Below are 27,373 nucleotides of genomic sequence, written 5' to 3' on the forward strand. Positions count from 1 at the left end.
GCAGGGTATACAAAGATGGCTGATGCTTCCGCTCAGACCGGAAATGAGATGCTGTGTTTCAGTACCGATCAATAAAGTATGTTGAAAGAACCTAATGGAATTCTGGGATGATGGCGGCGCCCACGGTTTGAGGTAATGTAAGTGGAAGTGATTGGCAGCCTCTCGTTTTCGTTCATGAAGACGTAGCTGGCTGTGTGTTACATATGAGAGCGGTACATAGGGCACTGTAGTGGCGCTGTGTGTGCAGTGGCGGCGCCTACGTCGCCCGGTGATGTCCTATGTGTCTGTCCTATGAGCTGCCTGTCTTCTCTATGCTGTGTATACGCAGCGGGTTATGTAGTTGTGTGCACAGTGTATACATGGAAGTGTCAGGAAAGCTTCCTGGTAGCTGTGTGTCATTGTGCAGTGCACCCGTCTGTCAGCCATTGGATATGAGTGGAGCATTTTGCTGTATGACTGAGATGAGCTGTGCCATGTCTTGGCCGCCGGTGTAGTCACTGTACACGTAACATCACATGTTTCCATTGCTATGTGGTGGTGGTGGTTGTGTCCTGTCACCTTCCTGCGCTTTCCTATGGATCTTACGGTTTGCATTTTTTCCTTTTTAAGAGGTTGAATGGGAACATTAATTTTAAAATCCAGCATGGCTCCCGTCTGTGCTCTGGTGCCTTCACCCCCTACATATGACAACAGCTGCACTTGCTAGGTGACATCGGGGCTCTGTGAGGGGAAGTGATGCACCTGCCTGTTGTCAAATTCACTATATACCAGTCCTGTTCTTCAGATTAGGGATCCTACCCCACATTCTTGTAGTCTGAGCATAGATCTGATTTCTTTATTTCGGACTGTTAGGTCTCCATCAGACACAATGACGTTTCAGCCTGTTAGTTCTTCATCGGACACACTGATGGGCATTGTGTGGCTGCACTTCACCAGTATATGCGCTCATACTAGAAAAGTGCAGCCGCATGATACCCTATTGTGTCCTCATGTGTCTGATGAAGTCCTAAAACCATAAAATGTCAGTTGAGCTCACACTGTATTTACCTGAGTAAAGAAATTTTTCAAGCATATCTATGCTCAGACTCTCTAGTGCTAAATGAGATTTGATCACTTCTATTCCTATTTGGTTTAGGGTTCTTTTGAAACCTTTTCCCTTAGCCCCACATTGACATAACTGTACGTTGTGGTGAAGACTTTATGGAGTTGCTGTGAGCTGAGCCCTCCTCTAATATGACATAATTCTCTTACGTTATATAGAAGATGCCTATTGTTAGCATGTTATTCTGGATTGATCGGTGAAACCCAGCTGTAGAACCTAAACATATTCGTGGTGCAGCTGCTGCCATTTGGTACCAAGCAGTGCCTCCCGTTGCGTTGGCGTGTATGTTGCGTTGGCGTGTATGTTGCGTTGGCGTGTATGTTGCGTTGGCGTGTATGTTGCGTTGGCGTGTATGTTGCGTTGGCGTGTATGTTGCGTTGGCGTGTATGTTGCGTTGGCGTGTATGTTGCGTTGGCGTGTATGTTGCGTTGGCGTTTGGACCCTCTAATGTTCACACCTCCTAGGGAGCCTGACAAAGTGACAAAAGGAACCTTAAAGGACATCTACCACCAAACAGATGCTTGTTTTCTTATGGGTGATGGGGGATCCTGCTTGCATTATCTGGGATGTCTATTATACCAAAATATGCAGTTCTAAACTTTATGCAACTGAGCTGGAGGCGCTCGCCTCTTGGCTAGCCTAGCGCCTCCTGGCTCCACCTCAACATAATTTTTGCATGCCCCCCTCATTGATATTCATCCATGTTGCTGGGTTAAGGCGCTGAAGACAGCCAGTGACGTTACACAAATGTCTGCTAATCTCGCACGTGCACAGGAACTACCTTCACTGTGTAGCCATACTTCTCTCCTGCTCAAGGAAGGTAGTTCTATAATTTGGTATTACCACCCATAATGTAACGAGCATACATTTGGGGACAGTCTGACACCCCTAAATGTGGTGGTAGATGTTCTTTAAAATTGCTCCTTATTCACGTTTGATATGTACACTTCTCAAAATGCCTAGCGTGTCGAATTATAAAAACAATTGTTCGACACTTTGACCACCATAATGTAAACAAATCCCAAATATATGAAACACTGCTTTTTCAGTCTTGCCACCTGTAGAAAACTTTACTAAGAAGTAATTCTCCTCTCCATAGCTGCAGGGACCATTTATATTGAACATAATAATTTTTTCTTTCTGTACACCCAAACACTTAAATGCTTGGTTGAGGAAGGCAATGAAATGAGCTCTGCCAAATGTCTGTGCACTTGGTGACAGCTTCTGCAGAAGTCTATAGAATGGTTGTGTCATCAACAGACTGGAGTCCTGCATCTTATTCCAAGATGCTTTGTCATGTGTTAACGTTGTAACAAAATGCAAGTTTCCTCAGCTCCACTGAGATTAAGTTTATTAAATAACCAATAACATAATGATGTATGGATCATGCATCCATTACATGGCTCACGTATTCGTTTTTTTCTTGAGACGTGTAACTTCTCTTTTTTTTTTTTTTTTCCCCTCACTCCACTCCTGGTTTGGACAACGGAAGCTGCATCATAAAAACTGAAAGTGTGAATGCACCCTTACTGTTTCAGCCCCCAACTCATGTGTTCTAAGGATAATCAGTCTAAAAAAATGTGTAGATACCTTAGATCAGCGTATGGAATCCAGTCATGCAGTTATTATTTATTTGATATTTAGCATGTACAATTGAAACGCCAAGCGAGACAATTTCCGATAATGCTAGCAGTGTAACAATGCTGCGCCTGTTGTAGCACTAGGAGCTGCTTACTTGGGATTACATTTTATCAGTAGCAGAGACCACAGTACAATCTTCTCCTGTATTGTAATTGTGAGTGAATGTGCACTTATTATAACTTGCTTTTCCAGGAGCAACTGAAGATTGATTTCTGTATGCTGTTACATCACAGACTCTGAAGGCGGCGCTGTGCCAAAAGAAAACATGGAGGATGATTCTTCTCTTCACAGACTGGAGGGCAGTGACCCATCTGTCCAAGAAGGCGGCTTAGTGGTGAAGAAAAAGAGTTCAAGTGCTGAGCAGCATGTGTTTAAAGCCCCTGCTCCCCGCTCCTCATTACTGGGCTTGGACCTTTTGGCTGCACAGAAAAGGAAAGAGCGCGAAGAAAAAGAGCGTCAGGAAGGGGACAAAAAGAGTAAAGTTGGTTCCAGAGACTGGGAGGATCGAGACAGGCCCTCCGAGGGATCTGGGGACAGGATTAGCCGAGGGAGTCATGGAGACAGGTAAGCAGATTTTTTTTTCTTTCTTTTGACACTGCACCAGGATGCAGACAATATGTGACAATGTGTGACAAAGGTGTTGGCACTGTCCAGACTATAGTCTTTCCATAGGTACTTAGCCAGGTAATTTTAGGTTAGTGTCACTGGGTGCTGGGTACTGAACACACGTTTCAATTGAAACGCACTTCGATCGACTAAAGCAATACAAATGCTACCTGTGACTATGCCCTCAGTCTTTATATGTGGTGACATGACAAGTGTTTTTGAGAGACTATCTATAAACCAATAATAAAATAAAATTAAGTAATCATTTATACTGCACAGGGGATCAACACAAATTAAAAAATCCAAAAAAGCTCAAGCATTGCATTTTATTTCAAATTGTTGTAAAAATTCCATCAATAAAACCTGTCCCAAAAAATAAACTTGGCCTGCAAAAAAACCTATGATGATAAGCATACTTTATAACCGGGTTTGGCGCTGCTGTCGTAGTTTATGTGTGACAGCAGTGGGGGAGCCAGAGCATTAAAAGAAAGAAGAGGACCTGCGCGGGGAAGGGGGGGGGGGCGTTGGAAATGCGAATACGTTTTTTTTTTTTTAAATATAAACAGTTGTTTTTTTGTTTTGTTTTTTTCCCAGCACATTTTTGTGCTGAAAAACTCTGCTTATACTTGAGTATGACCAAAAAACGGCAAAATGGATGTTCTTTAGGATGGCCTCCATCCGGCAGTTTGTCTATGGACACATTTAATGTATACTTGGAAGCTTTCCTGGCGTATGTACTGAACATTTCAGAAACTAAATGTGAACCTAGCCTAAGGTGATTAATACTCTCTTTTTTCTTATACACTTTGTAACAATTGATTATTTCCGCAGACATTACAGGACAGCTCGCGTGGAGACGCCTTCTTATACTGGTGGAGTAAATGAGGAGTTTCTGGCACGAAATCGCCAGAGAGAACGGGAGAGAAGGGAACACGGTGTCTATGCATCTTCAAAGGATGACAGACGGCGGAAGGAACGCAGTAGCCGAGACCGAGGTAATCTGAACGGTTTCTTCTCATGCTGTAATATAATCGATATTTGCCTGAAGTTCTATCTACTTGTAGATCAAAGTACAGCAGGCATTGTAGATTATTTTCACAGTGTCCTGCATATGTTTGCCTTTCTTTTAAGGTTATACTTGTGTCATATTTAAATTATCAGGATTACGGGTGTACATTTATTGTATGTTGTGGGAAAGCATATATGGATCCATTTTTAGAGAACCTTTTTGTTTTTTTTTTTAACTGGACTCATTCTTTGCAATTTTGTTTTATGAACTATTAGATGATCGCAGCCGCAGAAGCAGCAGGTCTGAGCGAGACAGATCAGAGCGTGACGGTGGATCAGAGCGGAGCTCACGGCGCAGTGAACCTGAAAGTCCACGACACAAGCCCAGGGGTAAACTATGATGTTAAATATGTGCTCTAAACCTCAGCATTCCTGTTTGTTTTAGGCAGACACGTGTATTTAGAAGTTCTTATAAGTGGTTATTGACTCCTATGCTCTTTATAGACTCCTCTACACCCTCTCGTTCTGGATGGGAGGAAGATGACAGTGGGTATGGAGCCTCTCAACGTTCCCATTGGGAGTCTCCTTCTCCATCTCCATCCAGCAGAGATTCTGATCGCAGTTCTCGCAGTGATAGAGACAGTTCTAGAAGGGACAGGTTGGTAAAATAAAATAATTATTTACTTTACATTTTTGGATTATCATGAAATTGTGGAAAAAATTTATTGTCCAACTACAGTGTATTTTCTTTAAACCAAATGATCAGTTCACTTACCCTAGTTCTTAAAGGGAACCTGTCACAAGGAGACCCATTTTAGCACTCCCCCAGTCCCCACAGAGCATAGTACATACACTGCCAAAGTGTTTTTGTATTAAAAATTGGTTTTACAGAAAAAGATATGTTATATTGTACCTTTCATTAGCATGTGCTGTGTGACCAGGCAGTTGCCTTTTGGGAGGAGCTGGAAAGGAGCAGTCCTCCCCCCCCCCCCCCCTTGGGGAACAGCTTCTCCATGTGACCTTTTCAAATATATGAAAACACCCATCACTTGGCTAAGCGACGCCCCCTGCTCCTCTACAGCCAATCCTGAGTGTGGGGAGTTATTCATATATTTGAAAAGGTCACATGTTTCCCAAGGGTGGGGGGGAACTGCTCCTTTCCAGCCCCTCCCAGCGGGCAACTGCCTAGTCACACAGAAGATGCTTATGAAAGGTACAATATAACATATCTTTTTTCTGTAAAACCAATTTTTTATACAAAAACACTTTGGCAGTGTATGTACTATGCTCTGTGGGGACTGGGGGAGTGCTAAAAATGGGTCTCCTGGTGACAGCTCTTTTGTGGTACTTGTGGATGAGGCTTTTTCTCAGATGGTAACGCTGCCCATTCTTCCTGGAAAAAAGCATCCCGTTCCTGTAAATTCCTGCGCTGTCTTGAATGAACTGTGGGCTTGAGATCTTCCCAGAGTGGCTCAATGATATTGAGGTCAGGAGACCGAAACGGCCACTCTAGAACCCTCACTTTGTTCTGTTGTAGCCAAAGACAGGTCCACTTGACCTCATGTTTTGGATGTTGTCATGGTGGAATGTCCAAGTACATCCCAATTGGAGCTTCCTGGCTGATGAGTGCAAATTTTGCCTCCAGTATTTGCTGATAAGATGCAGCATTCATCATTCCTTCAACATTGTCCAGATTCCCTGAGCCTTTGTAGCTCACAAATCCCCATGTCATGAGCGATCATTCCCACTGTAAAGCACGGAGGTGGGTGTTCCTTTCATCTTAGACCTTGACACCTCTTCAAATGTAACAGTTGTGGACAAAAAGTTAGATTTTGGTCTCCTCACTCCATATTGCCTTATTCCAGAAGTACTGAGGCTTTTCCCTGTGCTGTTTTAGGTATTGGAGGTGAGATACTTTGTGGTTATATGAAAATGCCAGATGATCAGTGGCTGGATGAAACATCCCAAAAACTCACTGCCTTTTATGCACACACTGATTACAAGTGAATGGTCTTTTTTTGACATCATGTTATGTCTTAAAATAAAAAAATGCTTAATCAATCTGATTTAAAAAAAAAAAAAAAAAAAAAAAGGAAAAAAAGTTTGTTTATGGCCAAGAAAGGCAACATTTTGAAGGGTTTGTAAACTTTTGAGCACTTTGTTTTCCACTAAGAGATATGAAATGCTAATGTTGGTCCTTGCTTGGGTTTTTTTACGTAATCCTTTTTCAGTTTAAGGACCGAGCTTCTATTTTTAATTTTTTTTAATTTTTTTTTATTTTTTTATACAGGTTTCATTCTAATCATTTTTTTTTTTCTGTTGACATAGCTGTACATGCGGTGTTGTTGTTGCAAGACAGTGTGTGTTTTTTTAAATGACAACTTAATTTTCTTATACATCGTAGTATAGCTTAAATTTACTAAGTATTCTAATGGGATTTCACAGAAAAATAAGCAGTGGGATCATGTTTTGGTAAAGACAGTGGGGCAAATTTATTAACCTTTTTTTTGACCGGATTCTGTAGTGATTTTTTTGACAAAATTATGACTAGTTTGGGGTAAAGGGGTGTGGCCTTCAAAATTCAGGGTGTCGATGATTATGCTAATGTGCCAGACAATGGGAGGTGTAAAATACAACTAGATAGTCTTGTACTACTTCAGATTTATCTTCTGGTATTGGAAACGTTTGATAAATCTGCCCTTTTTATATTTGATATTATTATACTGAAAAAAAATTGGTGACCTCAGATAATGCTTTGTTGAACTACTTCAAAGTTGCAGAGGACAAAGTGACGTTTGTGTGCAGGGCCTAGGTTTGTGGGGTATTTCTCTACTACTTGTTTACAGTCTGTTGGGTCCATTTATAAAGCAACAAGGAAATATATTTACATTTTTCAATGAAACATATTGGGCCCTATCCACTTGCTGATCGGTGGTGTCTTGGTTCATCTCTATGAAGCTGGTGGAGATTGTCATGTATGGCACTCGGCAATCTCCGTCGGCTCCATCGAGATGAACAGGCAGCCCAGCCCGCACGACCGGCTGCTCCGAGCAACGGGGATACATTGGACCCCCCGTTCTTGTGCAGTAAGGTAGGCCCTATCCACAGCATAGGGCCTAACTTGTTTAGTGGGAAAACCCCTGAATGGTAATGTTTGCATGTCTGTGCTAGCTTAGGGGAACAATCTGAGAACACATACTGTATATACCTTTATTCTCATTCTTTCTTCTTACTGGTCCTTGTTTGTGAATTAACTTTCCATCTTATAAATCATGGCTTCACCTTCTTCAAATGTAATGCACACAGGTCCGTAAGGATTCGGTACACAGATGATACGCCGCTTCCCACACCATCTTACAAATTTAATGAGTGGGCTTCTGAGAGACGCCATCTTGGATCCACACCACGTCTTTCTCAAGGGAAAGGTTAGTGTATATATTCATGTCTGATGTGTTAGTTCATCACCTCCTTAATAGTGTAGTGCAGACAGGAGTCCTGAAAGCTGTAACATATGATTCTAATATCTAGCTATGGCTTCTGTCTTATCTGTTCATCCCACTATGTTATATCTCGCTTGCACGAGAGAGGTCTCTCCAGTCACACTGAGCAGCTACAATGTCATTAGACAATTCCCAGAAATGCTTCCTTCTTCTATGTGTTATACTGAGAAAAAGATCTTGTCTTTTATCTACTGACACTTCTAGACATGGAAATCCTAGGGCTCATTTATGCTATGCAATAATGTTTTCGCTGCCATAAAGACGTTTTCTTTGCATGCCATAAATGAGTGCAAGGATCAGATACAGAAAAAACAACTATGTGCCAGATTTGTTTTAGTTTTTCAATGTATTTTATTAACAAAACTTATTTTTGGAGGGAAATGTTTTTTTTTTTTTTTGTTAAAATACCTACAGTCTGACTTTTTCTGGTCCTGTGCGTTAAATGGAACCTGCCATCTGGTTTTGACCTATGAAAACGATAGGTTCCTGTAGCTTATAACACTCACACAGCATTCCAGTTTTTTCACCAAAAACCTCTCTAACACTATTCAGAAGAAAATGAAGTTTGAGAATCTGCTTGACTCATTACCAACGATGCAGCTGAGTCATGAGGGTGGCCCAGTGACACTAGAGGTCCTTCTGGTAGACCTGTTTGGGGTTTTACAGGTACCTGTCCTTAGTTTGCTAGGTCAAAACCTGTTTCCAAACAGATTTTCCATTAAGCGCTCATTGCAGACTGTTATGGACGCATTTGTACATACTCCTTTTTATTTTATATTATTATAGTTTCAAAATTTCAGTTACCTTATATACTCGTGTATAAGCCTAGTTTTTCAGCACAAAAAATGTGCTGAAAAACCCAAACTCGGCTTATACTCGAGTCAAAAAAATAAATATATCAACTCACCTTTCCGGTGACCCCTGTATATCTTCTGTGCGATCTGTCTGGCGGCGGCAGGCTATATACACTGGGGCAGGGGCTGGCAGGCTATATACACTGGGGCAGGGGCTGGCAGGCTATATACACTGGGGCAGGGGCTGGCAGGCTATATACACTGGGGAGAGTGTGACCAATGCATTTTCCACCCTCGGCTTATACTCGAGTCAATAGGTTTTCCCAGTATTTTGTGGTAAAATTAGGGGCCTCGGCTTATACTCGGGTCGGCTTATACTCGAGTATATACGGTAAGTTAGTAAGAAGGTGCACAGGGGGGTTATATAAGACTTTGTGTGTTTACTATAGCTATATATACAATATTTACATGCTTGTTTTGCAGGGAAAGATGGTGGTGATGATGATGTTGATGATATTCGTTTCATGTCAGAAGATGATCAGAGGCAATGGGAGGAGGATCAAAGGGTGAGAATATTGATGGTTTACACCAGTCTGTCCTAAATCCTACTTGTCACGCTTCTGTCTCTTAGTTGGGCTATCTGCACATGTTGCAGAATGGCCACGGGATTTACCACGGCGTGTATAGCAACGCAGGTTTAGCACAACCAGAGACTGGGGCTCTACCTTTGTATTTTTAAGGTTCATTTCCCTACTGTGAGCCACAGCAAAAGTGACATATCACATACGTCTTGCATCAAACATTTTTTTTTTTTTTCTGCAATGTGTAATGGTTTTGTCATAATGAAGTATACACACAATACCTAATGTTTACTGGATAGCCTTAAAGTTCTCCCTTTTTGTCTCCAGCAAGCAGATCGGGATTGGTATATGATGGATGAAGGATTTGATGAGTCTCACAATGCTCTGAGTTCCACCTCTGAAGAATATGTGCGCAAGAGGGAGCAGCAGCTGCAGAAACAGACTCACAAGAGAGTTTCTGCACAGAGAAGGCAGATCAATGAGGTAATTGCTGGTTACTCCCTGCTAACCACAGGAGACTTTATATTTTAAAACTATGTTTGTCCAGACTTGCTGTGCTGATGTGATGTATATTGGGTCGTTCTTCTCTGCTTCTAATGATAATAATAATATTTATATAGCACCATCATATTATATGTAGCAATAGAAGTGGGCCCTGCTCACAAGAGCTTACGATCTGTGTATTCGAAATCTCCACTTGCATTTCCTGCATCTTTTTACATTCCGGGTGCGGTCACACGTCGCGTTTAACGCATGCGTTTAAAAACGCATTGGAATAGCTGAAGAGTGATTTGCCTAATTAAACACCTCTTAACACTTGTGTTTACAAAACGCATGCGTTAACCGCGATGTTAACGCACGCGTTAACCGCGATGTTAACGCATGCGTTAACAATGCGTTGACGGTTGCGTTTTGTAAACACAGGTGTTAGCAGCTGTTTAATTAGGCAAATCACTCTTCAGCTATTGCAATGCGTTTTTAAACGCATGCGTTAAACGCGACGTGTGACCGCACCCTCCCTCTACAAAGAAACAACCTGTTTCCACTTACAGGTTTTTGTTACTTACAGGATAATGAGCGCTGGGAAACCAATCGTATGTTGACAAGTGGGGTGGTTCAGAGGCTAGAGGTGGATGAAGACTTTGAGGAGGACAATGCTGCTAAAGTGCATCTGCTGGTTCATAACTTGGTGCCCCCCTTTTTAGATGGGCGAATAGTGTTTACCAAGCAGGTAGGTATAAAAAAAAAAAAAAAAGAATGGGGTAACAAATGAGCTTGGGGTTATACAAACAATGTATATGATCATGTTGGGAAAGTATTTGGAACTATTTTTGTTTACATTTTTTTGTTATCTTGCCATGCAATTTTTAGCCTGAACCTGTGATTCCAGTTCGTGATCCAACTTCAGACCTGGCAATCATCTCCCGCAAAGGCAGCCAGTTAGTTCGCAAGCATCGGGAGCAGAAAGAGAGAAAAAAGGTAACATTCAGCAGGGGTTTATGTAGGGGCTATGTCCAGTCTCCTAGAACATGCTGTCACTGTTGCAGCTGATTTTTCTGTAGCCATAGGTAACACTCTATCTTTCTTTAGGCTCAGCACAAACACTGGGAATTGGCAGGGACAAAGCTTGGTGATATAATGGGTATAAAGAAGCAGGAAGAGGAATCTGAGAAACCTATGAATGAGGATGGCGCTGTTGATTACAAGTAAGTTCAGAACAGAAGATTTGGTTTACTATTGAACTCTTGAAATAGTAATTGGCATGTCTGATATAGTGTTCTCTTATTCTCTAAATAAGCAGAAGTGAGATCAGTGTCAGACATGTATGGCATAACCTGTGTGGATATGTCATCAATGCCAAAGCTGGGAATAATTTAGTAGTAAATTTATACCAGAAATGCACAAGCGCAGTTACAGCCAAAAAATAAGCATTACCCATTTCTAGTGTAACATCCAAACCCAAACTATTGATAGCTCTGTGACCTGTCACCTGCTGGATAAGTGTTGCTTTTGCCTGTGTCTCGTTGTCTTGTTTAATATTTTGCTTTACATTTATAGAACAGAACAGAAATTTGCAGATCACATGCGAGAGCGCAGTGAAGCAAGTAGTGAATTCTCCCGGAAGAAAAGCATGATGGAGCAGCGTCAGTTCTTGCCCATTTTTGCTGTTCAGCAGGAGCTACTGACTATTATCCGGTAACCAACCTAATTTACATAATTGTATCATAGTCTGAATAGTTTTTTTTTTTTTTTTTCAGTTTACACCACTGATTTTTGTTTTCTTTCTTTCTCTCTTTTTTTTTTTTTTTCTCAGAGATAACAGTATTGTCATAGTGGTGGGAGAAACTGGCAGTGGTAAAACTACACAGCTGACCCAATATTTGCATGAAGATGGGTATACTGATTATGGTATGATTGCCTGCACCCAGCCACGTAGAGTGGCAGCTATGTCTGTGGCAAAACGAGTGAGTGAAGAGATGCAAGTGAGCCTAGGAGAAGAGGTTGGTTATGCTATTCGCTTTGAGGACTGCACATCAGAGAAAACCCTTATTAAATACATGACAGACGGTATCCTGCTCAGAGAATCCCTGAGGGAGGCTGACCTTGATCACTATAGTGCAGTCATCATGGATGAGGCTCATGAACGATCTTTGAACACAGATGTACTCTTTGGACTCTTGCGTGAGGTGATTATACAAGTACATTTCTTCCAATTTTATATAATGCGTCAATAACACTGCACTACAGACTATTAACAGATCCTGTCTTGCAGGTCGTCACACGTAGGTCTGACCTGAAGCTAATAGTTACATCTGCTACCATGGATGCAGAGAAGTTTGCCTCTTTCTTTGGCAATGTTCCCATTTTCCATATTCCTGGACGGACATTTCCTGTTGACATTTTATTTAGTAAGGTGAGCTGTTAAAATATGTTCCAGCAAACCTTACTTAGCCATGCTGCTTTTTTAAAGAAGCTTTAAAGGGATTATTTTAACTCAAAATACATATATATTTTTGTAAAAAAAAAATAAAATACTCCCATCACAGATCCTCTCATACTGGGTTGTCACCCACTGCTTTGCACATTCTGGTTTAGTGATGACATTCTGACAATGGCTTATTACCACTGAAGCCAATTGCTGACTGTAGGGGGTCACTTCTTGAGTTATTGATTGGCTTCGAGGACAAGCCTGTCATCGTGATGTCATTGCTGGTGCATGAAATACAGAGATTCCTTGGGTAGGTTTTTTTTGCTTAGAGCCTGGAGATGGTCTGGGCTGATGGGTGTGTAATGAAGGTAACGCCTAAGTCAGTGGTGGGCAAGCAAACTGAGAGCTACTCATGTGGGTGGAGCAAATGATCCTATCTAAGCCCGAATGCAAACAATCATGTGTAGACCGTGGACCTGGCTTGTATATCGGGCTGATCCCTAGGACTGCATACAGGTGGGGAGTCCTTGCATTGTACAAAAATATGATACAAGGACTTCCCGTCTGCCAGCCGTGCTGCAGCGCCGGCCCTACATTAACTGTTACTCTACTGGTACCGGACACCAAGCTGGCAGATGGAAAGTCCTTGCATCATATTTGGTATAATCCCATCACCCCCCTTCCCTTTTAAGGTATTCTGTTTGTGGGATCAGACCAACATACAGGCCCATTTCCAAGGGCTGCAAATTGTTGCATGTATTAGGCCTATGGGTGTGTTCACATTTTTTTTTGTCTAACCATAGCTATAAAAGACTAAAGGGCAGGAATCCAATTACGGTCAAATTGTATCAGTGTCTCACATGCCAGTGTCTCCCTTCACAAATGTATTAGTCTATGACTCTGCAAGTGAACACAATCTACTCCCAGTCTCTGTAGTGGAGACAAGTACTTAAGGTTATATCACAGTTGCTCTGTGTAAAGCCACTGTGTTTTATTTCCTTAGACTCCCCAAGAGGATTATGTGGAAGCTGCTGTGAAGCAGGCATTGCAGATCCATCTATCTGGTGCAGCTGGAGATATTCTCATCTTCATGCCTGGACAAGAAGACATTGAGGTAAGTGTCCTTCAATTCTAACTGACATCCCTACAATCCTCTTCTCTCTTGCATTTTTTTCCTAGAAAATTGGGGAAAAGTCCCAATGCAATGGAGAAGACTTTCTGAAACTTCAAGTAATCTTTCTCTTCCACCTTTAATGCCAGGAGAGAATTGCTATTAATTATTTTTGGGGGTTTACTTCAGGTAACATCAGATCAGATTGTTGAGCGCCTGGGAGAACTGGAGAGTGCCCCACCATTGGCTGTATTGCCAATTTACTCACAGCTGCCCTCTGACCTTCAAGCCAAAATTTTCCAAAAGGTGAGTGAGGACTTTCAACCTGATCTGTGATCTATTGATTTATGATGTATACAATTTCCAGGGAAAATAAAAAGTCATAGCATGTTAGTATGATGAATACCAACTATCCAGGAAAATTAAAGAAACACAAGACCTGCTACAAAACAAATATATTATACCTATATCCAGACCTTATAAAAACCATCTAATTAAGTAGACAACAATTGTTGACAAAATATATGTTTTATTAATAATTAATACACAAAATTTACAGACGTATGATCACCAAGATTAAAACCAGCTCATTAAAATAATCCCTGGTGGACTAAAAAAAGTGCATGGCCATTCCTGTAGTAATAGTATCACAATACAAGTAAATACATAGCCAGAGGGACAATAGATATGATATTACAATCAAAACAATTAGAATAGACAAGTTGAAGAAACGTTATACCGGTCACACAATATAGTGCTAATGAACCTCCAAAATATATAGTTTTGTGTGAACACTATTGCCCCTAATATATCACTGGCTATATACAGTATGGATCCTGGTAGGCAAACGCCTAGTAAACACAAATATATAAGTATATAAAGTGCATAGTGCAGAGAAATTCATGTATACCGACCAGGCTGCATCATGCTCAGGAAAAATGGCGATGAACCACAAAACCCCTAGCATGTTAGTATGTTTCCAAGATGTGCTGGGAGAAAGGGAAAATCTATGTTCTCTCCAAGTAGAAGTATCTGGGAGATCACCGTGAAAAGGGATGATCAAAACACACCTTAATAAGTACATGATGCTGCTTTGCTGCCTCAGAATGCTTTCTGTTCAGGACAGATCTTCAAGGTATAAGCAAGGACACTTCATTCTTGTATAAAGTACTTGTTCTTAATCAGTAAAAGGATGATATCATTACTTTTCATGGCAGCCTCTTAAGTTTTTTTAATTGTAAATTCAATTAACACTAGAAATAAAGTGTAAAAAAATCCAGAAATGGTTGCTGAACTGGATACGGTCAGAAGCCTTTATTCTTGCGTTTGCTAGAGACTATTTGGAAAATCTATGCATCTAACTTTTTAGTACTAATGCAGATTGTGAAGGGAAGAATGTAGCACATCCACACCAAAATGTCTTCCTTAGAGTCGGGTATGGAAATGTTACCGTGGTTTGGGACTTCTTTGCTGTCCCAGGACCTGGACACTCCATGATCATCCAAGGGAACGATGAATTCTAAGTTGTATCAAAACAATTTACTGCGCTGCAGGCCATGGCCTCAAGCTGCAAGTGATGCCGCAAGACTGGTTAAAGGTTGGCTTCTGACCATAACACGGTTGGCGTGACAGGAGGGCGATGCACAATGGGCATTCCAGAAATACTGATGTAACTGAAGGGTGTGTGCAGTGATAAATGTACAGACTTTCTTCTTAAAGGTAACCTGTCGTCAGGACACACATTTTCACCTAATGACAGGTTCCCATAGCCATTTTAATACTTATTCCGCTGCTACCCTTCCAGCAAACTGCTTTGAATCATAGTGGTGTAAGAGTCCCTGTGTTGTCATTATCTCCTCCCTTCTGCAAATGTGACAGATTTGCTTGGAGCGCCGGGTTTGCTAATGGCTGCAGGAGAGAGTGAGGAAAAGCTAACAGAGAGGAGATATTGATAACACAGGGACTGCAGCCTTGTAACCGACACCCCCATGACTCATGTCTGTCTGTTGGCAGGGAGCCAGAGTGGAAGAAGTAATGATGATTATAAAAGCAGATTGGGCATTAAAGACTATGGGAACCTGTTATTAAGTAAAAATGTGTGATCCTGATGACAGGATCCCTACACCATTGTTTGTTGGAAGTGATTGCTTTTTAAGGGGCTCTACAGATTATTCTACAGAAAGGGAACCTGTCACCAGGGACCTCATTTTCAATGAAAACGGGTTGTAGAAGCCTATTAAAGCTGCATAGTAAATATGCCTATGTACAGTACTGTAGTAATAATGTATTGAACTGTCGGTTCTATTCCTTCTATTAATTGTGTATTATCCTCTTCACATACAGGCACCAGACGGAGTGAGGAAATGCATAGTGGCTACCAATATTGCAGAGACCTCGCTGACTGTGGATGGCATTATGTTTGTCATAGATTCTGGATATTGCAAGCTGAAGGTAGTATATCCTTTCCTGCTAAATGTGTTATTGTCTGTCTACCCAGAATTAAACAGATCAAAGTAAACTATCCTTTTCTTTTGTTTAAAGGTGTTCAATCCACGCATTGGTATGGACGCTTTACAAATCTACCCCATCAGCCAGGCCAATGCCAACCAGCGCTCTGGCAGAGCAGGAAGGACCGGCCCTGGGCAGTGCTTCAGGTAAGTAGATTCTACAGGAATTGGCCAGGATGCACAGCCTACAGATCCCTTAGTGCTTTTTGTGTTCTGATACAAACAGTGTTAAATAAAATAAAGTTTTTCAAGTCAAGGGATCAAGTTATTTCAGCCTGTTGTGTATGTGTTTGTCTCTGGCAGGCTGTATACTCAGAGTGCCTACAAGAATGAGCTGCTGTGCACTACAGTCCCAGAAATTCAACGCACCAACCTGTCGAATGTGGTTCTGCTTCTGAAGTCACTGGGCGTGCAAGACCTTCTTCTCTTCCACTTCATGGACCCACCTCCAGAGGACAATATGCTTAACTCAATGTACCAGCTTTGGATTTTGGGGGCTCTTGATAACACGGGTAAGCTTCTGTATTATTTTTTTTTTTTTCCTGATGTACCGGTCACACAACTGTGTAAGTTGATAACACTGTATATTCTTCCCAGGTTCACTCACCTCCACTGGCCGTCTTATGGTTGAGTTTCCTCTGGATCCAGCTCTGTCAAAGATGTTGATTGTATCCTGTGACATGGGGTGCAGTGCTGAAATCCTCATTGTGGTGTCCATGTTGTCTGTGCCAGCAATTTTCTATAGACCAAAGGTATTGTGTGCGATAAGTGTACAAGTACCTTTCTATATTGTCTTGTTAATTCATGGCCTCTTTAAACCTTCCTTTATAACTATCTATTGTTTGTTTTCTGACAGGGACGTGAGGAAGAGAGCGATCAGGTTAGGGAGAAATTTGCCGTCCCAGAGAGTGACCACTTAACATATCTAAATGTTTTCCTCCAATGGAAGAACAACAACTATTCCAGTGGCTGGTGCAATCAGCATTTTATTCATGCCAAGGCAATGAGAAAGGTGCGTTCAGGTGGTATTTTGGAAATATACCATCAAAATCAAGAATGATAAACCAGGGACACTTAGGGCTGCCTGTGTAACATGCCGTATGGTGGCCCAATCTCACTGGTTACGCACAGTACAGTTACGGTGTGGTCGTTCGGCTCACAGTTGGAACATTCTTACGTTATATTTCTATGGTCTCCTTACATCTAAATATAAAATTTTAAATTATGCTAATGAGTTTCCAGAGCCCCTCAGTGATGTTTTTTCACTTGCTGTTACAATGAGCAGAGCAAGTCTGCCCTCCCCATACACTTCTTGCTGCTGCTAGATTATACAGACAGAGGAGGGAGACATGTTCTGCTTTTTAACAGCCTGTGACGCTGCAGCACGGAGGGGCTCTGTAAATGCCAACCAGAGCCCCTCTTGGCATAATTTTAAAAGTTGTTTTTAGAAGGAAGGAGGCCATTGATAACAAATAAGAGATAACCACAGACACAGCGCCTGGATCTATGAGTAAGTGTCCCTGGTTTCTCATGATGGATTTTGATGGTAGATTTCCTTTATACTTTTGTGACTTGTCTGTATTGCATAATCTAAGACTTGTCTCGCATCAGGTCCGTGAAGTCCGTGCACAGTTGAAGGACATCATGGTGGCTCAGCGCATGTCATTATCGTCCTGCGGGTCTGACTGGGATGTGGTTCGAAAATGCATCTGTGCCGCCTACTTTCATCAAGCCGCCAGACTAAAGGTATGTGGGTCAGAAATCTAACCCTTATCTATGATATGTAACTAGTTTATAATATTGCGATGTTTCACTTATCATCTGCCCTGTTTCTGCAGGGGATTGGAGAATATGTTAATGTACGGACTGGAATGCCATGCCACTTACACCCAACCAGCTCCCTCTTCGGAATGGGTTACACCCCAGATTACATTGTTTATCATGAGCTTGTCATGACCACTAAGGTAAATCATTCCTATATTTTAGCAGGATATTGTGATGACAGATTTTTACATGTTCTCAAGGAGCCTTGAAACCTGTCACATGTAATGGGAACTAAACTGTTAGGATCTATTCTGTCTTAACACTGAAGGACTATAGGGTGGGTTTTATTAACATAGTAACTGTGTATTGGGTTGTATAATTATGTCCTTCCAGTAGTAACATGTCCTCAGTCTGTGCGCTTGGGTGCCTTCCTTGTGGTTTCTCATGATTAATAACTTGAGGTCTTTTGTTCTTAATGGTGCTGTTACCCCTTATAGCCACACGATGGCAGCATTATAACAGCAATGAGGTTATCAATAGGCTTCTATTTTTCTAGTTGCAGAGATTTGCCTTTTATTAAAGAACGTTACGTTTTCTGGAGATTAATTTCCTTAATGTCTCAAAGGCTCCATAGAGGCTATATAGAAAGGATATTAAGTTTTTTTTCTCATGGTATAAATCACATATACTTGAGTCGCCATTACTTCTTGGGTCTCTTTTTAATACGTATACACCATATGTAATCTGTATATTTAATGTTTATTTTGTATTGTGGGGTACATCCATAAAATGATGCTATCCACTTACAATTTGTATTTGTTTTTAGGAATACATGCAGTGTGTCACTGCAGTAGATGGCGAGTGGTTAGCAGAACTGGGTCCTATGTTCTACAGCATAAAACATGCTGGCAAATCGAGACAGGTGAGTGTGTAAAGGTGTGTGTTCTTATGTAATATCATATAGTGTTCGTAAGTAATAACATCCACCTTGTTCTTCAGGAAAACAGGCGCAGGGCAAAGGAGGAAGTGTCTGCAATGGAGGAAGAGATGATTCTGGCTGAAGAACAACTACGCTCAAGAAGAGAGGAGCAGGATAGAAAAAGCACATTGAGCAGCTCAAGGTGTGTTGTTGTATTCATACATGTCAGCGCTGCATCACTAACTGCATTACACATGACCCTATGCTCCACGCCATGAAGTCCTCACCAAACGCTGCAACATCCTGAGCCGACTGAGGGTCATGATCCTGCACTGTTAAAGGAAATCTACCATTTTGTTTTAATGCATTGTGAACAAAGAACTTAGTAGCTACATTGATGCAGGCACATAGCAGTCATAGGAGTGACAGAGCCTCATTATTATAATTGGTTTTGTTAAAAAAAAAAAATACTCCATTCAGGGATTGTGAAACAATATGTTTCTGCAACAGTGTAGCAGCATTCCCAAGGTATGTTTCCTTCATAATGCATAAAAGCAAATGGTAGAATTTAATGATCGCGTAGGTTTTGCTGATTCAAAAAAATTTAAAAAATCATCTACTTTTGTAGGTATAGATTTCTCCCTACACTTGCTCATTTTGAGTGTAGTAAAACTGTGCATTAACCTTTCCTCCACACATAATCAAAGATTTAACAAATGTTTCTATAGGGTAGGCCATGCAGTTAGTTGGACATGCTTATGCTGCAGCATAAAACTGTGTAACCCATCTCGGCTTCATTTACACCAGAAAATCGGGCCACAGTCTGAAATATAAAGCAGACGTGGTATATGAAATTCGTTCTACTGTACATGGTTACAAGGGCAGCAACCAACTTTTTGATTGTATACATGGCAATTCCAAATTCCACCACCTATGTTTGTGCACCTGAGCCATGATACAAGAGGTAGTTTACCTCTATACTGAGGAAATGAAGGTGTCAATATTAGCTGCTGAATCGTGTATAGTAGGGGTAGATGCACACAGTTGGGTTTGCCAGTGAGTTTTCTGTAGATAATTGGATATGGAAAACCAACTTTCTACTGTACTCTAGAAACTTTCAATTAGGCCCCTTGCATATGTAGCGGCTGTGAGCCAGCCATAACAGCAGCTAGCTTATTGCCACCATAGACTTTCATTACACCTTGGAAATATAGCACATGTCCTATCTTTCAATGGATTTGCACCCAGCTGTGCGCTACACCTTGGTGAGCACACGGTCATGTGCACAGAGATTCCGTGTGGAGTTGAATAAATGTGGATTTTACAATCCATCAAACTTTCTCCTGTGGATGTACAATGGTGCTCTTCTCTCTCAATGGGAGCAGAAAATTCCTGCTGCAAAATCCACAGTCAATTGGAATGTATTACATGCACATTGGTTGAGGACATGTCTTACCATTTCCAAAAGTTCTGTATTTTAGTGGGTGGAGAAATTGGCATTATGTCCTGCCATTGATTTTCATCCCAAGTTTCTTTTTAGTCACGTGTTCATTTTGTGTCTTCTAGGTCTTCAAAGATTTACACCCCTGGAAGAAAGGAACAGATGGATCCAGGAACCCCACGACGAACTCCTGCGCGATTTGGCTTGTGATCCTTTTTCTGACATGAATTGTCCACCAAACCCCAATCTGACTCACTGCTTGAGAACAAATCTCCCCTCTAGTACATTGACATTTCTAAGACTTGTGGGTTACAATTTCCTTGGTTGGGTGGGGATCCTACCATTTTATTGTAAAGTGGAATATTGTTATTTTTAAGCAATAATGTATCTTTTCATGGTGTCAAGACGTGGAATGTTTATTTTTACATAACATTAAGAAAATCTTCAGCTTGGAATGATTAGTTTTGATTTGATGTATGCAAGACGACCTGCAGGACCGTGCTTAACCCCATAGGCAGGTATAAACATGATGATTAACTCCTAATGAGTGTTGTAATGTCATAGGCAGTCCCACAACCCGTGGATCACTTGGCTTATCGGCAGCTCCCTCTGCTTGAAGCCAATTTAAGTGCTGTATATTGACTAGAAGGCAACTGTTAAATGCTGATTATTGATTTCCTTGCAATGCTGACGGGATGAAGTGCAGCTGAGGGATTCTGCCCAGGCCCGGCTCTGTACTCAGGAGAGTTTTGTCACTGCACACCATACAGTAAGACGGCTGCCTAGTAGTTTACACCAGATCAAACATCACATTTGTCTTTGCTTTGGAATGAACATGTTTCCTGAAGATGTCAGGAGCAGCAATGACATCTATTGTAGGCTAATACACAAAGAAATATAACGGGTGACAAACCCTTAAAAAAAAAATCAGGATTTAATTTATGACAAAGTAGCAATATAAATGTGACGTGATTTACAAAGAATATAAGAACGTAAAAAACAAAGTGTGCAATTATTGTATTTGTGCAGCTGTTAAACTTCCCTTTCATTTCACAGTAATTTTTTCTTGATTGTCCCATATATAGAGATAGGAAACATTTTGTCCATTTTGTACATGATAAATTACAATTTAAAGGTGCTAAAAATCATTTACATCCAGAACAAGACTTGAAATAGTTTCTTCCAGGTCACATAATGATATTGGTAGGCAGACTGCAAATTCAGTTTTATATCACCTAGCTGCTCAGACACTGAATACCATACTGGGTGTTCGCATTGGTTCAGGAACTACATCTAAATGATCCAAATCTCCAGGATTGTCCCTTATCAAGGCACATAGACTATGCTCTGCAGTAGTCATCAAGCGACAATCAAGAACCTCCACGTGGTTTAGCCCTTAGGTTTCCGGCACTTGTGAACGATCTTCTTGCAGAACGCAGAGACCTTTTATTAAAAAAAAAATACATAACTGGTCAGAGATGTATAGACTAAAGGCAGAGACACTAATGTTAGCTGAAACACTCACCCAATGTCCTCACAGGGATGTTGCTGCTCCAGGTCAGATGTACGGAGAGAAAGCTAGAATTAAATGCACCACGAGTAAGAATTGGGGTTGAACAATTCACTTTTATGGCAGGAAATGCCATCATATACAGATGTAGCACAAGTTAACACACTTTGTAGTGATAATGATTACAGGAAGCTGCCCATTATTTGGTTAGCATGACAGACTGTTTATCTTATAACCATTTATGTGGTCAGTTGTTTTAACCGGTACTACCTCCTGGAACTACAGGCTGTACTAGCTGTTTCAGTGTGAATTATGGGGACTCTGATTGTGCACCACTCTTCAGAGCTCATATTTAAGTTCAATGTAGTTACAGAAACTGTGCAGCACAGTCCTTTAGGTTGTGATCACATCCAAAGGTGTGGAAACCACATTCAGTCATGTCACATAGCTATATGTACAGTATATATACACTGCACATAGCATATATAATTATCTGAAGTCTGCATTGCCTCACCTTATAGCGCTCATTCTCTATGCGTCGCTCGTCTTCTATACTCCTCAGATATCTGTTCTCCCTCTGCATTTGCTCAATCACCTCCTGCATGTGACTGTTAAAGAAATAATGATGAGGTTACCTGGCACCCGCTGGGTACTAATAATACATGGATGTCACACACATGTGATGTCATAACAGAGTCTTTAAAAGTCTGTGTCTGGTATCCGACTGCGGCATTTGCCACGAACCCCTGATGATGCCACATTAGATGGTGAAACGTGGGGAGGCAATATTAAGTTTTAATATCGGTAGTGGGGGAGAGTCAGCTAGTTGAGTGTTGAATGAACAAAGCTAGCCAGTGAATTGTTGATTGTGATTGGGGTGTGATATGAAAAAAGAAGGCTAGCCAGTCGGCGGCTATTGAAACATAGAAAGATGTAAGTACATGCATTGGAGCATGGCCAAAAATTTTCATCTGGTGGGATCTGAAATGAGGAGATACACGAGTAAATAATAGTTACAATAGTAACTAATGCCACGAGTATATAGGCACTACATATACTAGGGGCTACTCCAGTGATTGTATTATGTTCTAATACAACAGTTTCATACACAGTGTCAGAGGTCACTAAAAACATCTGATATCAATTGAATCAGGACACTATGGATCTCCTGTGTCTCCTGGCAGGTTGAGCTGTAAACTGGTAAAATAATAAGACACACATACAATAAAAAACAGGAGAAGCCTTTGCTCTCAGTGTCATAGTGGTGTAATGCAATATTTTGCACAGTTATGCATGAAACATTTGGATCATTTACCTCAATTTGGCAACAAATAAAGTTACACCGCATGTCAAAGTGTATGTTTCCTCTGCTAAACAAGACGCAAGCACAGTCTTCCAGTAAGTACTTACTCTTTTTCTGTGGTCAGTTGTTGGATTTGCTTATTCTGTTCTCTTATTTTCTCACCCAATGTCTTATTGGCTTCTCTGTGAAAAACATGACTTTTTTTACTTTGTGGGATAGATCTATTGGTGTAAAGCGTCTATTGGTGTGTAGCGGTCACTCACTTCTGTTCGCTGACCCAATCGTTTACGTTACACACAACCAACTCGCTTTCATGGTGCAGCCGGCGGCAGTCAGACCGCGCTGCTTCTAAGGAACTGCGCAAGGTGTCCAGCTGCAGGAAAGGAGAACAATGTCAGTATATAGCAGTGTGTGCAGGGGAGCGAGACCCTATCATCTTCTACTTACTGTGACTGTGGCTGGATAGTGGTTTCATCTAAAATCAGAAATGTTATTGGGTTCTACACTTTACCTGCCCCGTCTCCATCTAAAGTGTGTCTATACCCCAAATGACACAAGTATTAGAAATAAGCTAAATATTTCCTATCGAATTGGTATTATAAATCTGTAACCGATTTAGCCCTTTATCGCTTTTGGAATGAGGGGAGTAAATTGAGAGAAATGCAAAAACTAAAAAGTTTTTATTTTTCCGTTTCCAGGGATGTGTGAGGGCTTGTTACCTGAGGGACAAATGGAATATCAAATGGTGCCACTAAAAAGTACAATGTACTGGAAAAAAAATCCAAGTGCAGTGAAAATGACAAGAAATAAAAATAATTTTGTTCTCTGTTTATACGGCTTTCATTGCCCACGCCAAATTACACTACCCTTTTATTCTTTAAAATACGATCACAGGGATACCAAATCTATACAAGTTTTTTGTGTGTTATTTTTGTTTTAAAAAATTTACATTTTTTTTAAATCTGCAAAAATTCTGAGGCCAGTAACTTTTTCACACTTTGGTGTACGGACCTATGTAAGGTGTCATTTTTTTTCCGTTACTTGACATCATTTATATCAACATTGGGACCTATATGACTGTTTGCCGTTTGTTAAGTTTTTTTATTTAAATATTTATAGATGGAAAAATGGTGAAATTTTTTTTTAAAATTTAAGCCTGTGAGCCCTCTCCATTCCCCCCCATGCAGAACCACAACGTTATAGTATGTCATGGTGCTCAAAAGGGTTAATTAGCAATTTGTAGTTCTACTATATCTGACCTGGCATAGAATTGCCCCATTGCGTGGACAGGCATAGTGAATAGGCAGTGTACCCTACACGGGTTGAACCTTCCTTCACACACACCTAGGGTGGCGATGGTGTGTGTGTGTGTGTGTGTGTGTGTGTGTGTGTGTGTGTGTGTGGGGGGGGGTGTAGAGGGGGCGGAATGTCACAATTGTTGGCTATATGTGGGAATTGTGCCTATTTCGGGGCTTGTACGCCAGAATTGTGTCCCACAAGCTCTAATAAAAGTGTACATGTTCATGTGTTGTGTAATAAAGCTTCAATGGTGTTATACTGTAAGTTACAGAAAATCCTCCCATTGACAGCAGTAGAGTCAATGGGGGAGTTTTATCTTACACTGGTGCTCTGCATATTATAAGCGCCTCCCCCACCTCCCCAGTAGCGTGGAGGTGGTGTAGTGAGGTAGTTTCAACAATAATTGCAATTTTATTTGCAGTGCACAAGAAATTAAGATTATTTTGGTAAGTCTCTGCCAGAAAACTGCCATAGAAGAAATGATATATCTCCCCCACTGTCCGAGTGCTCAAAGTAGGAGGTTTAAATCTCATCAGCGACCAAAGCCAAACTGATGGAACATTACATGACTCTGAGCACCTCTAACCATATGATATTATTGCATACTACATACCTCACTGTTGGCGGCATTGTACTTCTGTTTCAGTTGGTTCAGTGTGTTCTGTAGACCGTCCTTCTGTGGGAAGGAAAGAAGATGAAAATGCATTGTTGCAGTACACGTTCTAGTTGGACCTTGGCTGGTGATGCTGAGATCAGACAGTCTACAACACTGGGGCCATTGGGCAGTGTTTTTACCTCTCTGCCTTCTGTCTTCAGCTTTTCCATGACGCCTGTGAGCTGTTCCTGCAGCTGCTTCACATCGTCCTCTCTGCGGCGGAGCTCTTGGGCACGTTCCTGGTGAAGCCTCTGCCAGTGCTGCAGCTGGTTAGTCAGATCTCTCTGGCGGCCTTCACATACTTTAGTCTAGATCACAGTTAGAGTAGTAAGTAGAAGCTCACAGTAGTATGATGTATTTGTGTTTGGGTCCCCCACACTCACATCTTGCTCCTTCTGCCTTTGCAGCTCATGTAGAGAGCTCATCTCTGCACTCAGTCTGCGGATTTGCTCTTCTTGGGCGGCGTGGTCTCGCTCCAGCTCTGCCTTCCTCTGCTGTGTGCGCTGCAGCTCCATTCTCAGAGTGGTCATTTCCCTGTTGCGCTCATTTAACTGGTCAAGATAAAGTTGTTTTCAATTACTTTTTGTACAACCAAATTATTAAAGGGAAAGTTGCTAAGAGATTTTAGGCAGAATGTCATAGGGGGTAAAGCACTATTGGTACATACTCTACCACTAGGTGGAAGAATAAAGTGTTGCCTCTGCTCAGAAACTGGTAAAAAGACGGAACAAAGAAAGCAACACCTGTGGAACAAGAAAAAAGAGCAACAACCCTCCGACTACAAGCAGAAGTTTATCTGACTACCACAGTGGAATCATTTCCATTGTATGGGGGGGCAGAAACCATGCAAACAAGGTGTTACAACTAATGTGGGTGCCCATACTGATGGTCCCTGCTACAAGGTGAGGGCAAGGTCCTTCGCCGTAAAAATGATGGCTCAAGTGGCCTGTTCCTGCTCCACAGCCACTAGGTTAGTTAGTCACATGTGGGTATAGACCGTGTCACTAGGAGACTAATGCCAAGGTGGCAGAAGTTAGTGACTTGGTCATTAGTATAATTACTCATTTATGTCTATGGCTAAAGTCGCCACCAAAATGTACATCTGTTGGGATACCTGCTCTTTGGCTTCTCGCAGACTGGCCTGGGTGACAGTGACCTGGTTCTTGAGCTCCTGTACACACTCCTGGGCAGCACTCAGCTCCTGACTCTGTCCCCTTGCCACTTTTTGTGCAGTCTCTTCCTCTGAACGCAGTCGTAGCAAAGATTCCTCCAAACGTTTAGACTAGGGGTAGGTGAAACATTGTGAGTAAAATTAGGATCAGCTAAGTACATTTTGTTGTCCTGTTTTTCACCCTAAGGACTGGAATAATAATGTTGGATGATCTTTTCTTATACCTGTGTTGTATGGTTTAGTTCACTTTCCTTTCATTTTTGAGTTATTAACCATCTGGTTGTTACTGTCCAATCATGGCTGTTAGTGGTTGACTCATAGTCAAGTGGGTGTTACTAATTGATCTTCAAAGTTATTACAATAAGGACTAACACAACATGGAGGTACCTGAAAAGGTAATCATGAATGTTTAAACTATACGAGCCACACAAGTATTTACTGGAATAGATGTCAAGAGAGGAAATCAAAAAAGTGAATGGAGCATGTTGGATGTATGGGACCTACTCATGATTACACATACAGTAATATGAGCCTGGAAATTAATACTCACCACAGCTGAATATCAAGCAAAACGGGGAGATGGACTATTGCTGTTATATAAGGTTTGCAGTATACACACAGGCCGTGTGGGAACGTATATCCGGTTGCAAACTTATACATCCCCATAGATGCCTATGGTGACCCGCCGGTGTACCGTACACAGGGAAAAGATAGAGCATGCCCTATTTTCCCCTGTATTTGCGGCGGTGCCATTTCCTATCAAGAGGGGAGGGGTGAGCAGCACTCCTACCTCCTCCTCTCCAGCGGACACGTTGTAGCCTAATATAAGGCATTTTGGTTGTTTTTGCCCCCACCTCTTTGCTCTGTGTCTGGATCTTCCTCTGCGTTTGCTGCAGAGCGCTCTTGGTAAGCTCTAGTTGGGCACTGTTCTCTCTGGCCACCTCCTGAGCGGTCTGCAGTCTTCTCTCCATCTGAGTATAACTGGCCTGCAAGCTCTGCAGTGCTCGGTCTCTCTCTGCAAGCTGCAGAAACACAAGGGTATGAGGACCCCCTTCCATTTGTCCCCTAGGGCACCCTTTGTTCTATACTCACCAGCCGGTCAGAGTGCTTCACTCTCAGGCCGAGTTCCTCCACCTCTCTCTGCAGTGTACTTTCCCTCTCCTTTACCCTGTGTTGCTGCCGCTGTAGTTCTTCATATCGTATCTGCTGCTCTTCCAGCTCTGACCTCAGTGATTGCTGAAGTGCAATGTGATCCTGTAACTGGAAGCCACTAGTGTCATAATCTGTTCTGTATGAGGGTATTCTGGAACAGGTTTGATGCAAGTTACCTGCTGCTGCAGCGCCCTGTGCTGATCCTGTTCCCCGGCCTGTTCCAGCTGCAGCTTACTCAGTGAATGCTGCAATTTCATAGTTTCTTGAGAAGATGCTTGATGTCTCTTCTTGGCTTCATTAAGTTCCAGTTTCAGTCTTTCCACCAGTGTCCTGTTCATGTGAATAATAAAAATTAGATGTAGAAGGGATATACTGTACAA

The 27,373-nt window shown here is 41.6% G+C and overlaps 2 protein-coding genes across 6 annotated transcripts in view; one reads left to right on the forward strand and one right to left on the reverse strand.

Moving 5' to 3' along the window:
- The first annotated feature begins 7 nt into the window (after positions 1-7).
- Positions 8-20,358, forward strand: DHX38 (DEAH-box helicase 38). Of its 2 annotated transcripts, none has more exons than XM_072117335.1 (26): positions 8-132; positions 2,936-3,307; positions 4,181-4,344; positions 4,634-4,747; positions 4,862-5,015; positions 7,664-7,782; positions 9,135-9,217; positions 9,560-9,715; positions 10,302-10,463; positions 10,604-10,711; positions 10,823-10,938; positions 11,291-11,428; positions 11,547-11,919; positions 12,006-12,146; positions 13,165-13,275; positions 13,462-13,578; positions 15,616-15,723; positions 15,814-15,926; positions 16,083-16,291; positions 16,377-16,531; positions 16,636-16,791; positions 17,391-17,525; positions 17,618-17,743; positions 18,370-18,465; positions 18,543-18,664; positions 20,029-20,358. In XM_072117335.1, the coding sequence occupies exons 2-26, from the start codon at positions 3,009-3,011 to the stop codon at positions 20,111-20,113; spliced, it is 3,660 nt and encodes a 1,219-aa protein (XP_071973436.1). In that variant the 5' UTR covers positions 8-132; positions 2,936-3,008; the 3' UTR covers positions 20,114-20,358. The 2 variants fall into 2 exon arrangements, with proteins under 2 accessions (XP_071973436.1, XP_071973437.1); XM_072117336.1 differs by having other exon boundaries at positions 117-137.
- A 460-nt stretch (positions 20,359-20,818) lies between these two features.
- Positions 20,819-27,373, reverse strand: part of PMFBP1 (polyamine modulated factor 1 binding protein 1) — a 119,867-nt gene continuing 113,312 nt past the window's right edge. For all 4 annotated transcript variants that reach the window (XM_072117332.1, XM_072117331.1, XM_072117333.1 and 1 more), the window contains 12 exons: positions 27,170-27,323; positions 26,934-27,101; positions 26,696-26,863; positions 25,785-25,952; positions 25,054-25,221; positions 24,811-24,978; positions 24,629-24,691; positions 22,980-23,089; positions 22,824-22,898; positions 21,928-22,021; positions 21,429-21,481; positions 20,819-21,346 (listed from right to left, as the gene is read on the reverse strand). In XM_072117332.1, the coding sequence (XP_071973433.1) occupies positions 21,274-21,346; positions 21,429-21,481; positions 21,928-22,021; positions 22,824-22,898; positions 22,980-23,089; positions 24,629-24,691; positions 24,811-24,978; positions 25,054-25,221; positions 25,785-25,952; positions 26,696-26,863; positions 26,934-27,101; positions 27,170-27,323 (1,462 nt within the window). In that variant the 3' untranslated portion in view covers positions 20,819-21,273. The remainder of the gene's footprint in view (positions 21,347-21,428; positions 21,482-21,927; positions 22,022-22,823; positions 22,899-22,979; positions 23,090-24,628; positions 24,692-24,810; positions 24,979-25,053; positions 25,222-25,784; positions 25,953-26,695; positions 26,864-26,933; positions 27,102-27,169; positions 27,324-27,373) is intronic.

This window comes from Engystomops pustulosus, chromosome 7 (genome assembly GCF_040894005.1).
Source record: "Engystomops pustulosus chromosome 7, aEngPut4.maternal, whole genome shotgun sequence".
Lineage (NCBI taxonomy): Eukaryota > Metazoa > Chordata > Amphibia > Anura > Leptodactylidae > Engystomops > Engystomops pustulosus.